This window comes from Mesoplodon bidens (assembly GCF_964165515.1).
Source record: "Mesoplodon bidens genome assembly, chromosome: X".
NCBI lineage: Eukaryota > Metazoa > Chordata > Mammalia > Artiodactyla > Ziphiidae > Mesoplodon > Mesoplodon bidens.
The window spans coordinates 37,250,664-37,272,236 of record NC_138163.1 but is presented as its reverse complement, the minus strand read 5'-3'; the positions used below and the strand labels follow the sequence as shown (position 1 = coordinate 37,272,236).

At 39.5% G+C, this 21,573-nt stretch overlaps 1 protein-coding gene across 2 annotated transcripts; it reads right to left on the bottom strand.

Moving 5' to 3' along the window:
- Window positions 1-1,022: 1,022 nt before the first annotated feature.
- Window positions 1,023-21,140, bottom strand: NKAP (NFKB activating protein). 2 transcript variants are annotated; one of them, XM_081222595.1, is made up of 9 exons: window positions 20,603-21,140; window positions 17,545-17,625; window positions 13,216-13,286; window positions 12,891-13,031; window positions 11,166-11,229; window positions 9,102-9,211; window positions 8,929-9,004; window positions 7,412-7,561; window positions 1,023-4,351 (listed from the first exon to the last, which is right to left on the bottom strand). In XM_081222595.1, exons 1-9 carry the CDS (start codon window positions 20,986-20,988, stop codon window positions 4,177-4,179), a joined length of 1,254 nt encoding a protein of 417 aa, XP_081078721.1. In that variant the 5' UTR covers window positions 20,989-21,140; the 3' UTR covers window positions 1,023-4,176. The 2 variants fall into 2 exon arrangements, with proteins under 2 accessions (XP_081078721.1, XP_081078720.1); XM_081222594.1 differs by having other exon boundaries at window positions 1,024-4,351; window positions 12,891-13,034.
- Between the last annotated feature and the right edge of the window lie 433 nt (window positions 21,141-21,573).

Below are 21,573 nucleotides of genomic sequence, written 5' to 3'. Positions count from 1 at the left end.
AAATTTAAAAGGAGGGGAAATCTCATCAGAGCAACAGGTGAGGAGGGGGGAAACTAGGTAAGTCTCCTTGGAGAACAAAAAATATATTTCAAATACAATAGCCCTCCCATTTGACTTATGGCTCAGGTGACTAAAACACAGTTTGAAGCAGTAAATCTAATAGGCTGAAAATAAAATACTTTTAGCCCTTTTATTCTTCCCTCCTCTTTCCCAAAGAACATGCTACTGAAGCTATTCTTTGGCAGATCTTTCCTGAAAAAACCTTGATGAAAGATATAATAAAGTTCTGAAATAAATTAATATATTTTCTTTCATTTATTCAACAAGCATTTGTTGAGTATCTACTCTGTGGAGGAGACAGGAGAATCCAATGAAAATCCACAATATTCATATATCACAAAATTGTTCCATTTAAACTACCCTGCCTACTGAATGAAAATCAGAGAACAAACCCATTCAGTCTGTAGGAACCAGTAACAAAAAGTAATGTTCTTAGAGAACAAAATTTTTATTAAAAAAAATTTTTTTGGCCACCTGCGCAGCTTGTGGGACCTTAGTTCCCCGACCAGGGATTGAACCTGGGCCCTCGGCAGTGAAAAATGCCGAGTCCTAACCACTGGACCACCAGGGAATTCCTGAGAACAAAATTTTTAAATGGGCAATATAAATTTAGGTTTTATTACACAGGGAAGTGGATGGATTATGACTCACAAATTTGGGACCTAGTTTCCTTTTAACTTTTGGAAATAATACATTTATTAGGCTAGGCAACAATGATGATAAATTGAAATCACTTCAAATTCAGGGATCATGAATGTTGCTACATGCCAACTGGCTGTTTGGTTCATTAATTGTGGGTTAAAGTTAGACATTTTCCTAGAACATATGTTAAGTAGTAAAAATTTTATCTATACTTTGATAAAGTATATAAAGTATATTTCACTACCTTGTTTTAAAACATTTTTTTTGAAGAGTACACTGCATTTATTTAACCCCATAAATTATAACATCTTAACACATGTAAAATTTTTGTATTTTTAAAGTGCTTTGAAAGATATTTATTTATTTATTAAAAAAATTTTTTTAGTTTTTTATTTCTTCAATATCCACCAGCCATTGCGTGACACACCAGCCACCTCCCCAAGGAGCTTGAAGGTGTGGGGAGATGCCCAGTCTTGCCCACCACTTCCACAGGCCCAGGCCAGCCACGGAGTCCTCAGGTTTGGGGACAGTCCCACCAGCCACTTGCTAGTCATGCTTCCCTAGGAGTTGCTGAAACCCAGGTCACAGTTTGCCGTGGACTTGCAGACAATGGCGTCCAGAGGGCTCGTGTTTTACACAGGCACTAAGAACTCCTTTATGGCTCTTTATCTTTCGAAAGGACGTCTGGTCTTTGCACCGGGCGCAGGAGGGAAAAAAATGAAGCTCAAAAGCAAAGTGCAGTGACGGGAAGTGGCACACGGTGGCATTTGGGCAAGATGGAGAAAGGGGGCGCTTGGTTGTGGATGGTCTGAGGGCCCGGAAGGAAAGTTTGCCCTGAAATTCCACCGTCAGCCTCAGAGCACCAGTTTACCTGGGATCGTCTCCATCAGGAAAAGCAAAGACCCTCCCCCAAAACAGCTTTGTAGGGAGGCCTGAGGAACTTTCAGTTGGATTTGAAACCCCTGGACACTGCTTCTGCAAGCTTTGGGGTGTCTCCCTGCTTGGATGGCTCTTTGGAGAAAGGCATCTATTTTTCTTAAGAAGGAGGTCATGTCATCCTAGTTAACTCCGTGCTTTTGGGCCCAGAATTTAAGCTTGTTTTCAGCATTCGCCTGAGAAGTCTCACTGGAATTCTAATTCACATCGGAAGTCAACCCGGGGAGCACTTATGTGTTTATATGGAGGCAGGAAAGGTCACGGCCTCTGTGGGCAGTGAGGCAGGTGGGATCCTGACATTGGTCACACCAAAGCAATCTCTGTGTGATGGACAGTGGCACTCAGTGACAGTCACCATAAAACAGCACATCCTGCACCTGAAACTGGACGCAGACTATAGTTCCACTGCTGGACTGCACCCTGTCCCCACTGCCTGCACGCAGGAGCATCTGCACATTGGAGGTGTCCCAGCTAATCTGAAAACCCTGAAGCTTCCTGCGTGGAAATCCTTTTTTGGCTGCCTGAAGAACATTCAAGTCAACCACATTCCTGTCCCTGTCACTGAAGCCGCAGAAGTTCGGGGGACTGTCAGTCTGAATGGCTGTCCTGACCACTAACTCAAACCCATCACAAGGCAAGGAGGTTCACCTGATTACCCAGCACTGATTACCCAACGCCCCTCCCTCTCCCCCTCAAGGTCGTTCTTGACTTAAGACACCATCCTGATGGGTTTATTAGCAAATCTCATTTTTAATTCCAATCACACATACCCATCATTTTGGCATTCAGTGCTACATATATATTTTACATAAAAATCCCATTTCTTGAAGAGGATGAACAAATCCTTACATGCTTCTGGTAATATCATTTTCCACTAAGTTTGATGTCTTTTAAAGAACATTATTTTCCACTTGTTAAAAAAAATATCTTTCAAAGCACTTTAAAAATACAAAAATTTTACATGTGTTATGACGTTATAATTTATGGGGTTAAATAAATGCAGTGTACTCTTCAAAAAAATTAAAAAAAAACTTTATTATAAGAAGAGAGGGCATTTTATAACAGCAAAGTCAGAAATTCCCCATCACTCAGATAATTTAAATTTATCCTAGGCACATAATAATGCAGCTCAAAACAACCTTAACAAAAACAGCCAAAACTTCTACTATCCCCTCCCCCTTCGCTAGTATGTCCTAACAACTAAACTTTAACAAAAGGAGGGAAGAAAAAGATAATGATCTCACAGTCCCAGAATTTTCCATTTCCCCCAAACTTAAAAGCCAACAGTAGCCATAAAAACGTGAGAAAGTGAGGAGTTCTATATGAAGTTACAGATTAAACTGAATGACAGATGTAAAAAATAAACTGAAAAGTTTAACAATGCTTAAAATGAAATCCGCGTATTACAAAGGACAGACTTTAAAAACATCATTTTAGCTTCATCCTAATGAAGCAACCAAGTTAAAACAATGAAAACAATGACTCATATTTTTCCTTATTAAACTCCTGATCATTGTTGACTCCCATCCATTTCTAGTATTCAAATAATGATCTAAATACAGCTCAGGTGGAAATAATGTACTTACATTGGCACAACAGGAGACTTCCCAATATTTTATATTTGAAATAACCATTTTTAATTAGCCTATTAAGAATTTTAAAACTAATGTTCACGTTTTCAATTCAACAAGTCTGTGGGTTAGTTTGCTTTTTGGTTTGTTTGTTGGTTTTGGGGTGGAGGTAGGGACTAAAATCAAAACACATTACTTCCAGAGCTGACAATAATATTGTAATATACAAGTCAACCTTCAAACTCCAGATTTGCTTTTTTTTCAGCCATGCCTTCATTTTGTTAACAAAGTGGCCTCCTGTGTGTTTCTATCAAGTCCATTTATAACACCTTCAACATAGAGGAATGATAATTTCTCCCAAGTTCAGTTGGTACGGGTTGGGGAGTGGGCACCATGTAGAGCTAATGGGAGCACTGTCCCGTGGTGTGAGAGTGCAGTTTCTCACCTCACCAGCACCTTCTCTCAATGCCACCTCCCTCAACACAGTAGAGTTTCATTCATAATTTGGATTTTTAAACCAGAAGGTTGTTTTGGTCAATCCAAAATAACCCAAAGAGCTTGCTAAAGTTACATCAATAAGCAGCTTTTTATAGAAGGACTGAAAGAATTAAATAGAAGGCACAGTAGCACTGTAAAGCTTTTTCAGATCATGGTAATCTTTTTGTGTGTATATACGGAACCCAAACTTTCTTTTTTGTTGTTAAAAATGTCTGATGAGGGCTTCCCTGGTGGCGCAGTGGTTGGGAGTCCGCCTGCCGATGCAGGGGACGCGGGTTCGTGCCCCGGCCTGGGAAGATCCCACATGCCGCGGAGCGGCTAGGCCCAGGCCCGTGAGCCGTGGCCGCTGAGCCTGCGCGTCCGGAGCCTGTGCTCCGCAACGGGAGAGGCCACAACAGTGAGAGGCCCGCGTACCGCAAAAAAAAATAAAAAATAAAAAAAAAGAGTCTGATGAACAATACGAAAATCTTTATTTGTCTTCTTTCCCTTTAGTTTTTCTGTATACCATCTCTCGAAAACTGGCCAGAATCTTGTTTTCTCTCTTTCGTCTCTCTTCTTGGTTAAAGGATGCAAGGGCTCTCTTCTCATCAGCACTATAGATCTGGTTCTCTTTTCGCAGTCGCACAGCCTCCATTCGGCGATGCCTGGAAATAATTTTATTTTTGGCTTAATTTCTCAGTAATTATTTTCATAGTGCTTCCTCACTAATCCTTTCTTAATACAGAGTAGTCTATTTAAAAAGCCGACAAATAGAAACTTTCTGTAATGGGTTAGATTTTCAAAAGGTCATTCATTTTATCTGCTGACATGTCCTTTGATTCATTTCTAGTATTCAAATAATGATCTCTGTGGTTCTGTCAATAGGGTGAACGTTATTAATTTCAAATACTAAAGGCCTAAGTCTGGTTCTGTTATTTCCAGTAAAACAATTAGGAACAGGCAAATTATTAAACTTCCTAAGTGATATGTAGACTTGATAGTAGGATAGATAAGATTTAAGTTGTCATCTAGCAGGTGGAACTTCTCCAAAGTTCTAATTTATCATACAACCAAAAGAACCAGGTTTAAATTTACAATTGAATTTTGGGGTGAGTTTTGTGGGTGGATTTAACTTCCTTAGAATTCAGTTGCAGCTCAAAGAAAAGAAAGAAGGGATTTTAGCACAAGGACCAAATCAGTAAAGTATAGGGGTCGAGGCAGAGGGAAACTCTTGCATCATCTTCAAAAGGTCTGCCTATTTAGAAGGAAAACTTTATGAAAACCTGCCTCTTTTATGTATATGTACCCAATCCTACACAATCAATTCAAGATGAAGCTTGAACTATGCCTAGAAAAACAGAGCAAACTGAGTAAGGAGCAGAGGGGAGAATCATTTCAGGTTAGTGTGAAGGTTGGGGAGTGGCAGGTGCTAAGTCAAGGAGATGACAATGTATTTAGGTTGCTCAGGGTATAGTGAGTAGTTTATCTGGAACGGAAAGTGCCACGTGAATGATGCTGTAATAAACATCAATGTACACATCTCCTAGTACACGGGAAAGATTCTCTTGGGTATGTAGGTATGGAGTTGCTGGGTCATAAAATATGTGAATGCTCAACTTTCCAAGATAATGTCAGAATGTTTTCCAAAATGGTTGTACCGATTTACACCACCACCGGCAATACTTAAGAGAGCCTGTGGATCCACATCCTCTCAAATGCTTGGAATTGTTAGAACTTTGAACTTTTCTCTATCAAATGGGTGTAAAATGGTATTTCCATATGTTGATTTCCATTTCCAATGATAACAAACATCTTTTTTGTATGTGTAGGCCATATATTTTTTCCTTCTGACAAATGCCTGTTTGTGTCACTTTCCCACTTTTCTTTTGGATTGTTTATAGATATTCTTTAAATACTCTCAATACTAACTATCTGTTGTGTGTATTACAAGATCTTATCCCAGCTTGGAACTTGTCTTTTTACTTATTTTGTCTTTTGATGAACAAAAGTTCTTATTTTTAACTCAGGCAAATTTATCAATATATTATTTTATAGTTAGTGCATCTTTTTGGTCTTCTTTAAGAAATGCTTCCCCACCCCAAGATCTAACAGAAATCTCCTCATATTTTATACTAAGAGTATTAAAGTTGTTTTTGATGTTTAACTCCTGATCTAGCTGCAATGATTTTTAAATACGGTGATACAGGGCTCTACTTTCAGCTTTTTCCATACAGATAACGATTTTCTTCCTGCTCCATTTATTGCCTAGTTCATTCTTTCCCCACTGATCTGACATACCAGCTCTTTCATGTAACGAAGTTCCACACATGTATGGCTCTGCCCCTGGGCTCTGTATTTTATTCCGTTGAACAGTTCATTTGTTACGCCACTCTTTCCAAAGTGCTGCAAGCTTCATAATAAGCCCTCATATATGGTAGGGCAAATCACCTTCCTGCTCCTCTTCAGAAGTAAGATGGCTATTCTTGGCCCTCTAGTCTAACATATAAATTTTAGAACCATCTTATTACGTTTCATGAAAAATCTCAGTTGTGATTTTGATTGGAACTGCACTGAATCTACAGATTAATTTTGGAAGAACTGACAACTTTACAATATTGCCTTCCTATTCATGAACATGATACCTCTCCATTGATTTAGGTCTTCTTTAATGTCTCTTAATAATGTCTTATAGTTTTCCCTGTAAAGGTCTTGGACATCTTTTGTGAAGATTTATTCCTAAGTCCTTCATATTCTCTGATACTATTATAAATGTTTTCTTTTTATTTAACTGCATTTTCTAGTTCTTTGTTGCTGGTACATAGAAATGCAATTGATTTTTGGGTGTTAACATTATATACAACTATTTGTTAAACCTTCCTATTATCTGTAACTTATCTGAAGATTCTTTAGGATTTTCTATGTAAAAAATCATATCATTCACAAAAAATGACAGTGTTATATCCTCTGTTCTAATTCTTATGCCTCTAATTTCTTTTTCTTGTCTTATTGGTCCTTAGATATAATGTTTTCAAATATCAGTCCTCAGAATTCCAAGATTCTGGAGATGCTTCAGGGGTTCCACAAATATTTGCCTCCAATTTCACTTAAAAATGTTTACCTACTTTTATATTTACCCACTTTTAAAAGTTTATGAAGTTTTAAAAAATCCAAAATTCAGTTTGATCTGATACCCTATTAGTTCACTCTCCTTGTTCTTCCTGGGACTTTGCTTTCTCTTCCCAATTTTGTATTCCTTTTCTCATGCTAAATCTGATCTCTGCCATAATCCTTTTCTGCTCTTTATTCTCAGAGTCCAGAGAACTAGAGCGTCCATGTTCTCTGACTCCACAGAGAACTAGAGGCAAACTCAGAAAACAGGAAACACTGTCTTATGTAAATGCTTTCCTAACTACCAGAATGCCACATTCCTCGTGGGGCAGTGATAAATAGCTGAATTTAACTATATCCTCCGGAGGATAAACTATCTGTACCAAAATATGGATTAGAAAAGGACACTGAAAAGACTGATTCTTTGAAGTTGGAGACACAGCCGACTTGCATACCTACCTGGAATTTTAGACAACTACATTTATACTAACAAAACCAATATTAAACCAATATTTATACTTTACTTTTCATTAGGAATGGTCACTTAATGAAAATCTGTCACCAAAATATAATTTTGGTAGTGAGAAAGGAAACTGACCTCAATGCCAAGAACATACCTGCTACCACTCATTACGTAACCCGAGCATTCAAATGATGCAATTTCTTCACTTGTCAAGCCAATTTCACCTCTTCGTGGGATACGTTTTCCAGCTTTTACATATTCAGCCATAGCTGCACCTTCACCAGGTAACAGAGCATGGCCATAGCTACAAAGTAATATAGAATTCAGAAATGGTTCATTATAAAAAGTTCATCATCTAAAGAGAGCACAAAAAACCATTTCTCTCAGAGAACAGTAGGAATAACAGTTGCTGGGCAGCATGCTGGGAAGCCCAATGTAAATAACTTAAACTTAACTAGGGAACACTGCACTGTGACCTATATCACTAACCCAGAAATGCAGAGATACTTTGGAAGAATAAAAGAACTGATGTTAGTGAGCATATATTCATGGTTTACAATTATGGATCAATTTTCCCCACAGGTATTGCCTTTATTGCTTCTGCCTCCAGCGAATTCCTTTTACCTTTTTCCCTTTAAAAAAAAAGTAAAGAAATAATATATCTCAAATTAACATATTTATTAGACTTATAACCAATAATAATGCTATATAGTAACGGTTCTCAAATAACTTTCATTCAAGGGGACTTTGAAAACTACCATCGCTTCATTCAATTCATTGAATTCTTCTTGAATAGCTATTAAACTCAAAGCTTGTAATATAAAAATAATCTGTTCTTATGGCACTTACATATTAATAAGGATGATATAACACTAATACAACGTAGAATATGTAACACATTGCACAAAAGAAAGAAAACGCTATGAGGACTAAAGGATTAAAGAGGGGTAGGAGGACTTCCCTGGTGGTGCAGTGGTTAAGAATCCACCTGCCAATGCAGGGGACATGGGTTCGATCCCTGGTCCAGGAAGATCCCACATGCCGTGGGGCAACTAAGCCCATGCACCACAACTACTGAGCCTACGCTCTAGAGCCCACGAGCCACATCTACTGAGCCCGTGTGCCACACTACTGAAGCCAGTGCACCTAGAGCCCGTACTCTGCAACAAGGGAAGCCACCGCAATGAGAAGCCCGTGCACAGCAATGAAGAGTGGCCCCTGCTCGCTGCAACTAGAGAAAGCCTGCGTGCAGCAACGAAGACCCAATGCAGCCAAAACAAACAAACAAACAAACAAATAAATAAAAATAAAACAAAGTAATAAATAAATAAATAAAAAATAAAGAGGGGTAGGAATCACACCTACCTGTGGAGGGAAGATATCGGGAATCAGCATATGCCCCCTCCTTTTGAAAAGGGCTTTGAAGAATGTTAAGCATTTTAACAGGAAGAAATTGGGGGTAGTAAAGAAATCAGGGCTGGGGAAAGAAGGGAAGGCACATTGGGGGAGAAATAAGGTGAAAGTGCACAGAGAATACAGGGAAGTTTTAGTTCAGCTCAGCTGGAACCTGGCGTCTAAATAAGGGAGTAGAGGAAGATAAGCTTGGAAGAGGAAGTTAGGACCATACTTTTGGGAAGGTACTTTAGAGATTATAAACACACTCTTACTTACTTCAAAGGTTTATCATCTTGAGAGGCAAGTGTTTTGGGAGCCTCTGGGCCAATCAAATCTGAGGGTTCTTCAGGCTCTGCACAAAAGATGTTCAGAAACATATTCACATTTTGACTGATCAGTTAATTTAATGTTTTATCTGTTCTGAGTCGAAGTCTATCAGAAGAACCTACTTGATCGATCCTTCCAGGGATTCTCCAGAAACTCTTCTTGGGACTCTTTAGAACTTGAATCACTGGAATCTTTTCTGCTCTTCTTAGACTTCTTTTTCTTATATTTCTTCCTGTAATGATTATAATTTGATATAAATTGATTTAATATTCCCATGCTAAAGGGCATCTTATTTTTTTTCAAGGCAATGAAGGACTGACTGAAATGATCTGGATGCTCAGCTAATTCAAACTTATTAGAGAAGAACTTTAATTATAAAAATCTAACTTATTTAACCAAATCATGTTTCACTATAAAAAAAAGATCCCGGGGCTTCCCTGGTGGCACAGTGGTTAAGAATCTGCCTGCCAATGCAGGGGACACGGGTTTGAGCCCTGGTCCAGGAAGATCCCACATGCCACAGAGCAAGTAAGCCCGTGTGCCACAACCACTGAGCCTGCACTGCAGCGCCCATGCGCCAAAACTACTGAGCCTGTGCTCTAGAGCCTGTGCACCGCAATGAGAGAAGCCACCGCAATAAGCCCACAGGCACTGCAATGAAGAGTAGCCCCTGCTCGCCAAAACTAGAGAAAGCCCGCGCGCAGCAACGAAGACCCAATGCAGCCAAAAATAAATAAATAAATTTATTTAAAAAAAAAGATCGCTAAGGGAACAATAAAATATAGTTCTCATGTTGTAGAAAGACAGCAGAAATAAAGCAGTTTAAAAAACAGCTCTTGGGTTTCCCTGGTGGCGCAGTGGTTAAGAATCTGCCTGCCAATGCAGGGGACATGGGTTCGAGCCCTGGTCTGGGAAGATCCCACATGCCACAGAGCAACTAAGCCCGTGTGCCACAACTAGTGAGCCTGCGCTCTGGAGCTCGCGAACCACAACTACTGAAGCCCGCGTGCCACAGCTACTGAAGCCCGTGCGCCTAGAAACCGTGCTCCACAACAAGAGAAGCCGCCACAATGAGAAGCCCGCACAGGGCAACAAAGAGTAGCCCCCGCTCACTGCAACTAGAGAAAGTCCGCACACAGCAACAAAGACCCAATGCAGCCAAAAATAAATAAATACATAAAATACATTTATTTAAAAAATTAAAAAAAATAAAAAACAGCTCTTACCAATTTGAACATCAACAATTTTCAGTGTAATGGATTAAAATACATCAAACATGTTCGAATTCTTGGGTTCTTAATGATACTAAAAAACCCCAACTCATTATTTTGAAAACTCATAAAACAAAAAAAGTAAGCAATTATTCTGCCCTTACTATACCAACTATACTTCAGAGTAACCAAGTAGTTAATGAGGGTAGGTTTCTCATATAGAATTATTCTACCTAATACATGAAGAAAGAAAGCCAGAAGCAGACCATCACCACTTGGCAATGATATAAGGGACCTAGACAATGACTACTGATGCCGGTTAATATGACAAAAAGAGACAACCAGACATTATCTGCCTCCTGCTGCAAGTACACAGCACTGCCTATGAAGTATTCCCGCCAGAAACTCAAATCTGAACCTTAACAAGTGTCTAGACCTAACTGTCAATCTACAGGAAATACAAAGGACAGAAAACATGTTAAAAGAACACTGTAAGAATACAACCAGCAAAATCCATACTGCAGGAAACCCTCCAGGGCAAATGATTTTGTTTCTGCTACAAAAAATTTGCAGGAACAAAAAGGGAAGGGGAAGCTATCTATTTAAAGAGATGTAAGAGACATATCAACCAATCACAATTTATGTACATTGTTTGGATCCTAATTTGAATAAACTATACCAAAAACTACTGAGAATTGAATGAACAATTACTGTTTAACATTTTAGGCGGATTAACAGTATTGTACTTTTTTTTTTTTAAAGAATGCCTATCTTTTAGAGAAACTCGCAGCTTTATGGATGAAATGATATCTGGTATTGGTTTCAAAATAATGGGGGGGCGGGCAGCAGAGACTGCCAATGAGTTGATAATTGTTCAAGCTGGGTGATGGTTACATGGAGGTCCATTACACTATTTTATATAATTTTCTATATTTTTGAACTTTTCCATAATAAAAATTAAAGAGAAAAACTGACGATCTGCGTTTCTTCTTCTTTTCCTTTTTCTTGGCTTTCTTTGCTCTCCTTTTTGTATCTTCATCTGCAAATTAAAGCACATTATAATTTAAAAAATTTTTAACTCTAAAACCCCAATACTCTTGAGTAGATAAATATCTTATTACTCTTCCATTTGTTGTTACAGAGAAATTCATTCATTCAAATTCATTCAAACATTCATTTCTACTTGTTAGGAAATGTGCTAGGTATGGGGGGACATAGAAATTAAGTTGCATTTGGTCATATAGGGTATTATTATTAACCTTATTGCATGAGATAATAGTATTGTGGTTAGATACTAAAATGTCCTTATTGTTTAGAGGGGTATACAGAAATATTTAGGGTGGCAGTGTGATATTTGTAATTTACCTTGACTATCTCAACAAAAAAATCCCTATTTGAAGCAAATATGTCAAAATGCTAACAAATGTTAAACCTGAGTGACAAGTACTGTACATGGCATTAATTACACCACTCCCTTTAGTTTTCTCAATGTTTGAGTATTTTCATGATGTGTGTGTTTGGGGGTTTGCTTTCCAGGAGCTCATTCTAGTGGAGGAGACCACAGGGAAAGAGGCAAGTAGAATCTGAGTGAGAGGGAAGCATGGGGTGCTCTGGGCATACAGAGGAGTCTCAAAATCAGGCTGATTTGGGGATAGTGGTCGAGGAACGGTTGACCAGGAAAAGGTGACTCTTAAGCTAGTTCTTTTTAAAATCAGTTTCATTACAAAAGTAATGCATGCCCATCATAGCAATGAGTAAGCCAAGCCGCGTGCAGGGAGAGACCGGCATTGTAGGCAGACGGACTCTCTGTATCAAGCGACAGAGTCAAGAGAAAGGACGTGCAGTATCAAGGAGATGGAAAGTCATCCTTAGGCCAAAGAGGACGCTGTAGGAGAGCCACAGGGTATGTGTGGTGCGAGAGATCAATCGGGATCTGACTTTACCCTGAAGGCCGTGGAGAACTGCGGAAGGATTTTAAGTAGGGACCGCCATGCTCAGATTTGCGCTTCAAGAAAGCTCAGCCTTCTAGCAGTGAGGAAGAAAGGTGACAGTGAGGGCCAGGAAACCCAGGTGACATCAGAGGAAGGGGTGCCTTAGTGTAACGTGTCCCCAGAGGAGGCACCCTCTGTCAGCCATCAGCCAGGAGAGGGCGCAAAAAGGTGACTTTTTTGTGATGTGTCGCCCCACAGGAAGTGTGATACATAAATCAGCTGCTGGCCTGAGTGAGTCTCCTATGGTGTACCTTTTTGAAAATTGCACAAAGGTGCCCATTGAGTGTGAGAATCTCACAAAAAAGCTGCTCCACTGGGCTGAGGCAGCCCCCTGTGGCTTGGTTTGGTACCACACGTCTCACAGACTAACCCCAACTTGGTTCAGTGCCACATGCCTTGTATAGCTACACACAACCAATCTGGAGTCACACGGCTTAGGTTTGAATCCCAACTGTGTGGCCTTGGGTGCGGTACTTATAACCTGTTCTGGGCCTCCATTTCTCCATCTCTAAGATGTGTCCTACAGTGACTGTGTGGATTAAATATCAATAATGCATATCAAGCACTTATCAGGGTGCCCAACACAAAGTCAGTGAGTGTTCAAAACTCTTGGCTATTATTGTTTTTAAGAACCTTCTTCTAAAATAAGCTTTCAAGAAGTACAACTAGTTTTGAAGCAAGGCTCACAGAAGGATGTTGGCTTTCTTACCACTGGAGTCTGTTTCAGAATCAGAGTCACTGTCACTATCATCAGAATACTTCTTGTGTTTTCTTTTAGATGATTTTTTCTTCCTCCTTTTCTTGGACCTTTCTTTTGAATGATTAGACTTCTTCTTCTTCTTCTTCTTTTCTTCTACATAAAATACAAATAAAAAACTAACTTCTAAAGAAGTATTTCTGAGCATCAATTTTATTGTATTAAAAATACTGAAAAGGAATCGATGACAGGCGATTTGAGTAAAGTCTAATGTTCAACTGTTTATAAACGTATTTTTTAAACTTCTCAATAAAAAAGTCCTATATTTAAAAAATACCTTCTGAAGTAGTAGCTGAAGTGGTGCTTTTCTTTGGCTCTTCGTCCTCTACTGGTGTATGTTCATCAGAGCTGAATTTAAAGAAAATTGTAGTAAGAATCAGGAAAGTGATAAAATATGGACCATGCAGTATAAAAATATACACTTAAAATTTTTCAGTAACAAATTGATTGTCCAAGAACCATTCAAAGCCAGCAGCTGACTGCTTTTGTAACAGTACAGCTTATCGGCCAACCACCTTCATAATAGTAGAATAATAATTTACATTTGCATAAAGCTTTCGAGTTAACAAAATGCAATTCACACTGAAAGCAGCATGAAGGATTTATATTTTCGAAGAAACCACAGGGCAAATGCAGGGAAACAGGAACCACAAGGGAAGAGGAGAGAAACTGGAGATAAGGAGGCTGAGAGAAGACTTAATAATTTCATTCTACTTGTGGAACAGACATACGGTAGAGCAGCAACTGTTCTGTCTCCCCAGAGCAAGAATCTAACACACTACAGCTATAGAGATTTCATCCTCTTGTAAGAGAATTCTGAAAATGAGTATTATTAACATTCTACAATAGCTTAAAAAGGGAATTTCCATATCACAGTCTTTTCCTCTGAAGATCACATCTGGAATAATTTAGAAATTGCCTAGAAAATTATTTTTAGGATTCCTTTCAACTCTAATTCTTTGAGTATTCTTTCAAAATAAATGTATTTATTTATTTATTTATATTTTTGGCTGTGTTGGGTCTTTGCTGCTGCGCATGGGCTTTCTCTAGTTGCAGCGAGCAGGGGCTACTCTCTGTTGCGGTGCGTGGGCTTCGCATTGCGATGGCTCCCCTTGTTGCAGAGCACAGGCTCTAGGCACGCGGGCTTCAGTTGTTGTGGCTCACAGGCTCTAGAGCGCAGGCTCAGTAGTTGTGGCACCTGGGCTTAGTTGCTCCACGGTATGTGGGATCTTCTCGGTCCAGGGCTCAAGCCCATGTCCCCTGTATTGGCAGGGAGATTCTTAACCACTGAACCACCAGGAAGCCCTCTTTGAGTATCTTAAAGGCATCTGTTAGAACAAGTTTCAGTATCTCAACATAATAAAGACAATATATGACAAGCCCACAGTTAACATCATACCCAATGGTGAAAAGTTAACAAGACAAGGATGTCCACTCTCACCACTTTTATTCAACATAGTACTGGAAGTCCTAGCCAGAGAAATTAGGCAAGAACAAGAAATAAAAGGCACCCAAATTGGAAAGGGAGAAGTAAAACTGTCATTATTTGCAGATGATATGATATTATATATAGAAAATCCCAAAGACTCCACCAAAAGACTGTCAGCACCAATAAATGAATTCAGTAAAGTTGCAGGATACAAAATCAATCCACAGAAATCCGTTGCATTTCTATACACTAATAACGAATTATCAGAAAATGAAACTAAGAATACAATTCCATCAAAAAGAATAAAATACCTAGAAATAAATTTAACCAAGGAGGTGGAAGACTTGTACACTGAAAACTATAAGACATTGATGAAATAAATTGAAGAAGACACAAAGAAATGGATTTTCTATGCTCACAGATTGGAAGAATTAATATTGTTAAAATATCCATACTACCCAAAGCAATCTACAGATTCAATGAAATCCCTACCAAAATTCCAATGGTATTTTTTCACAGAAATAGAACAAACAGTCCTAAAATCTGCATGAAACCACAAAAGACCCTGAACAGCCAAAGCAATCTTGAGCAAGAAGAACAAAGCTCGAGGCAACATGCTCCCTCATTTCAAATTATACTACAAGGCTACAGTAATCAAAACAGTATGGTACTGCCATAAAAACAGACATATAGATCAATGGAACAAAACAGATAGCCCAGAAATAAATCCATGTATATATGGTCAATTAATTTATGACAAAGGAGCCAATAATATACAATGAGGAAAGGACAGTCTGTTCAATAAATGGTGCTGGGAAAACTGGATAGCTACATGCAAAAGAATGAAATGGACCACTATCTTACACCATTACACAAAAATCAACTCAAAATGGATTAAAGACTTGAATGTAAAACCTGAAACTATAAAACTCCTAGAAGAAAACATAGGTGGTAAGCTCCTTGACATAGGTCTTGGCAATGCTTTTTTGGATTTGACACCAAAAGTAATGGTAACAAAAGCAAAAATCAGTAAGTGTGACTGTATCAAACTAAAAAGCTTCCGCACAGCAAAGGAAACCATCAACAAAATGAAAAGGCAACCCGCTGAATGGGAGAAAATATTTGCAAGTCATATCTGATGAGGGGTTAATATCCAAAATATATAAAGAACTCATACAATTCAATAGCAAACAAATAAAAAATGTGATTTAAAAATAGGCAGAGGATCTGAATAGACATTTTTCCAAAGAAGACACACAGATGGCCAACAGGTACATAAAAAGATGCTCAACATCACTAGTGATCAGGGAAATGCAAATCAAAACCAAAACGAAATATCACTTCACACCTGTTAGGATGAATATTGTCAAAGAGATAGGAGATAACAAGTGTTGGTGAGGATGTGGAGAAGAGGGAACACTTGTACCCTGTTAGTGGGAATATAAATTGGTACAGCCATTATAGAATCCAGTACGGAGGTTCTTCAAAAAATTAAAAATTGAACTACCATATAATCCAACAATTCCAATTCCATCTGGATATATATCTGAAGGAAATAAAATCAGTATCTCAAAGAGATATCTGCATTCTCATGCTCACTGTGGCATTATTTACAATAGCTAAGATATAGAAACAACCAAATATCCATGAACAGATGAATGGATAAAAAAGAACTGTGAGAAATATACACACACACACACACACACACACCACAGTAGAATATTATTCATCCTTAAAAAAGAAAGAATCTTGCCATTTTAGACAACATGGATGGACTGTGAGGGCATTTGCTAAATGAAATAAGTCAGAAAGAGAAAGACAAATATCATATGATCTCACTTATATGTGAACTCTAAAAACCAAAAAACAAAAAACCACCAAGCTTGCAGATACAGAGAACAGAATGATGGTTGCCAGAGGGTGGGGCATGGGTAAAATGTGTGAAGGGTATAAAAAAGTACAAACTTCCAGTTATAAAATAAATAAGTCCTGGGGATGTAATGTATAGCATGGCGACTACAGTTAATAATACTGGGGCTTCCCTGGTGGCGCAGTGGTCAAGAATCCGTCTGCCAATGCAGAGGACACGGGTTCGAGACCTGGTCCGGGAAGATCCCACGTGCCGCGGAGCAACTAAGCCCATGTGCCACAACTACTAAGCCTGAACTCTAGAACCTGTGAGTCGCAACTACTGAAGCCTGCACACTTAGAGCCCATGCTCCGCAACAAGAGAAGCAATGAGAAGCCCGTGCACCGCAACAAAGAGTAGCCCCCGCTCGCCGCAACTAGAGAAAGCCCGCAAGCAGCGAAAAAGACCCAACTCAGCCAAAAATAAAAATAAAATAATAATAATACTGTATTGCATATTTGAAAGTTGCTAAGAAAGTAAATCTTAGAAGGTCTCATCACAAGAAAAAATATTTTATAACTATGTATGGTAATGGATGTTTAACTAGACTTATTGTGGTGAATGTTTTGCAATATATACAAATATCAAATCATTATGTTGTATGCCTGAAACTAATATTGTATGTCAATTATACCTCAATAAAAAAATAACAGGTGGTGGGAAAAAAATAATTTTTTTAAGAAGAAAAAAGAACTTTCAGATAATAATGCTTTATCACCCTGTTACAAATAACAGGTTTACCTGTCAAGCACATTGTCTCAATTCAATCTAAAGAAAACACAGAGATAAAGGAGAGGGAAGAAGCAGCTTATGAACAGCACCAAAGAGAATAAAAAATGGGCAAAAAGAAAAAGCATTAGGCCTTCAACAATACTGTATGCAGGAAACTAAACAAACCCATATCAGTATATTCATTTAAAAAAACGCTTTTTAATGCTAATGTCTGACATTCAATCAGTTACTGGATTGAGAAAAATAATTCAAAATAATATAAATGTGTTTGTTTCAACACTGAACCCTTCTATGAATAGGAAATTAGCACCTCATGAATTACAACTTAAAGAGAACAATTAGCATGCTAAAATCCACTAGGAGCATGTTTTAATCCTTAGGTATGTCCAATGTTTTTAAAACTTAAGGAGTAGAATAGCATAAATCACAAGAGGAAAAAAAAGAGCTGTAGTTAAAGTTCTTAACAAAAAATTTGACAGTAGACTCTGGATTTAAACAAATGTTGCATTTAAAATATATATTTTTAAATCACTTACTCTGGTTCTGGATTCTTTGGAGAAAGTCCCCATACTTCAGGAGCTCCCAATTCTCCAATCCTCTCTCTCTCACTTAATCTCCTAGAAGAGATAAGCAGTTAAATTATAACTCCATGGCTAAACTGTATCCTAAATATACAATAAAAGTCAAAGGAGTCCAGTTAAGTTCCATTTTCCCTTTACAGTTTAAACTTTAAACTAATAAAAACTTGGTTTAAATGAAAACTCAACACTTAGGATCTGATGTTCTGACAGTCCTATCAAATGGTACAGACTACAGACAGCCTGACAGGCGGGGCCAGAAATTCAGCCTGGGAGGCTGTCGAGTGTGTCCCTTCTGCCACATGCACGACAGAGCTCCTAACTGCTCCTTTCACCTTCTGCAATATGTGACAGAGACAGTCTTACATCTGGAAATAACTTCATTTGTTTATGTATCCTTATGAAAGTGAAGAGAATTCTCTACTTTTGATAAGGTCAAACCTTCTGTTTTCAGAAACTCAGGAAGTAATGAAGAAAATAACAACAAAGCATTAGAAGTAGAAAATAAAAGGAGCTCTGAAAGTGAAAGAAAAGTTTTATTTGACAAAAACTGTACTCAATGAGATACAGCACTTGTTTTCTCTGTTTTCCCTTTAATTCCTTTTTCAAAAAGGAGTAAATCCTCTATCTACTCTTGGAAGACACAAAATTTTTTGTTTTTCTTGTGTTTGTGATTTCTTCTTTTAATTTTTGATATTACTTATAAACACACACACAAAACACAAAAAAACTAAGGCTTAATTCCTCAAAGTTTAGCTGCTGTGATGCCACTTGTTTAAAAAAAACCTTACAAAATAAATATAATTGGTTTGATTTATTAAAAATAAATTAGTTTTCTTCTTTATTCAGGGTAAAAGGTGTAATCATGCAGAGTCAGACTCAGGTTTCCCACTTGAAGTAACATGGACCTGGAGTCTGTCATACAGAGTAAAGTAAGTCAGAAAGAGAAAAACAAATACCGTATGCTAACACATATATATGGAATCTAAAAACAAACAAACAAAAAGAATGGTCATGAAGAACCTAGGGGCAGGACGGGAACAAAGACGCAGACCTACTGGAGAATGGACTTGAGGACATGGGGAGGGGGAAGGGTAAGCTGGGACAAAGTGAGAGAGTGGCATGGACATATACACACTACCAAATGTAAAATAGATAGCTAGTGGGAAGCAGCTGCATAGCACAGGGAGATCAGCTCAGTGCTTTGTGACCACCTAGAGGGGTGGGATGGGGGGGTGGGATAGGGAGGGTGGGAGGGAGACGCAAGAGGGAGGAGATATGGGGATATATGTATATGTATAGCTGATTCACTTTCTTATAAAGCAGAAGCTAACACACCATTGTAAAGCAATTATACTCCAATAAAGATTAAAAAAAAATCTAATGGGGACATACTTACAGACAAACTTTGAATATATACATATAGGACAAAGAATGCCTGACAGGCTGAAAAAAGCAAGCAGTCAAGTTCTTATCCCTCCCGCCACCTGACTTCATCTGTACTCTTAAGATAAATTATTTATCTTCTAAATGTACAAATGCAAATTTCATCCAAGGAATTCTGACATCTTTTGGTGAGGAATGTCTAATAAGAAAACTGGATGCTTTTTGATCGACACAGCCTGGGGGTAACTTTCTGGAAATTCTAATTTGGAAAAGTAGGTCTCCAACCTAACTCAGGACTGTTTTTACTGTTTCTGCTCCCATGCCCAAAACACTAACAGCTAACACTTAAGGACTATTTATTATGTTCCAGGCACTAAGTCATTACAACTCTTAAAAAGCTTTTGTGCTATTTTATCCCCTTTTAAATGGTGAAGAAATGAAACTCAGAGAGGTTAAGTGACTTGCCCAAGGTCACACAACTATTAAGCAGCAAAGGATGGCTTCAAACTCAGGCAGTCTGATTCTGGAGCCTGTCCTCTTCATCACTACGTTTTATTACCTCCCACTCCTGGAAGAAAAAGATTCATGAAGACATCTCTCACCTGTTGGAACCTTAACCTGCTCCTAAATGCCTGTTATACTTTTTAATTTCCTGGTTTTTAAAAAACACATACAGTATGGTAAAGCACTCAGTACAGTAACTGATACACAATTTAACAAGCAATAAGTGTTAGATATTAAGACTTACAAAGCATATAATAACTATATATGAAGTATAACCTTTAAAAATTGTGAATCACTATATTGTACACCTGTAACTTAAAACACTGTACATCAACTATAATTCAATTTTTAAAAAGTAAAAAAAAAATTTTTTAACTTACAAAGCAATAATTATAACCCTTTTCCTCTCTCCTTCTTAAACTATTCATTCTCCACTCCAATACTCAGTCTCATTAGAGGAGATCTGATCTCACCCTGACCTCATTTCTCATGGTCAAGATTGAGACCACTTAACAAGATCTTTCTCAGTGTAGTCCAATCTACAGTTTAGCAGATCACTTTTCCTACATTTATTCAAACATCTTGTTTCAGAGGTTTTCCTCCCCTCCAATTTAAACCTTAATCTCAACCCTTCCCAAATCGCTACAAAACAATTCCACTCACTTACCCTATCATCTCAAACCTGTTTGATCATTCAACAAGCAATGGTTGCGCGCCTACAAAGTGCTAGGCACTGTGAATTTTGTGATCAATAAAACCGGGCTCCTCCCTTCCATGAGCTCAGTCTAGTGGGGAATAAAACATGCTCACGAATGATAACGACACACCAAGTAAACGCTATAATTCCAGTACGTCTGAGGCTCTTGGCCATGTCCGCTACAAGCCAGGAGGCAGGAGGGGGTTGAGGGAGACCAGGGCACTAGATGAAGGGGCCCGGGTTTGAGTGAAAACCTAGGGCAGAAAAGGCGAATAAGCTGTTATCGTGGGTGGACTAAAGGAAGGGATGAAAATGGGCGCAAGTCAGGGAGAGAGAGCGAAATGGGTATAGTCGGGAGCAAGATGAACGATAAATCGGACACTGAAGGCTGGTGGCTCACGAAAGATAAGGTGCGTTCGTTTCACTCACTTCTGCCGCAGGCTCTCTTCCCTCTCCTTGTCCAGGAGGCTAGGCCATGGCTTGTCGCTCCCGTAGGGGCGTGAGTAGCCGCCATAATAGGCGGACGAGGAGGCAGAAGCGAAAGGGGCGCCCCGCGGCGCGGAGGGCCGCTCTCGAGAGCGTGACCGCGAACGGGAGCGGTAGGACTGGTTTCGGGAGCCTTGGCTGGGGCCATTCAGTTGATGGCTAAGGCCATTCCGGTCCCCGGACCGAGAGCAAGAGTGCGAGCGAGAGCGGCGGCCCCGCGGGGAGCGAGAGGATCTGCTGGGCTTAGGGCTCTTCGACGAACTGCGACGCTTCACCCCGGAGCCCGAGGCCTCCCACTCCGAGCTGCGGGAGCCAGACACCGGAGCCATAGCTGTTACTGGGTCCCCGAAGCCGAGGGAGAAGGGGGCGCTCTCGCGAGCTGGGAAGATCTCCGTCGCCTTGGCTACCAGGACCAGAAACCACGACACCACCCGCGCCCGAGAAAACGTTGTAAACAGTTCTGAGTACGTCGACAAATTCCTTCCCCGGACCTAGGCGGTCCTGCCAATGGGACGGGATGTGTGTATCCGTATAAAGAAGCCGGTGGGGCAACCAGGTCGGCTCATCCTTCGGGTTCCGAGTGAGGCTGCTCAAGTCTAAGCTCTACTGGAGACCTTGTACTTTTTTTTTTTTTTGCGGTACGCGGGCCTCTCACTGCTGCGGCTTCTCCCGTTGCGGAGCACAGGCTCCGGACACGCAGGCTCAGCGGCCATGGCTCACCGGCCCAGCCGCTCCGCGGCACGTGGGATCCTCCCGGACCGGGGCACGAACTCGTGTCCCCTGCATCGGCGGGCGGACCCTCAATCACTGCGCCACCAGGGAAGCCCGAGACTGTACTTTTTTCAGCTTTGAGTTGAAATAGTTGAAGGGAAGGACGACAGGCCACAGGACACGTGTCACTGAGCGGCCGTATG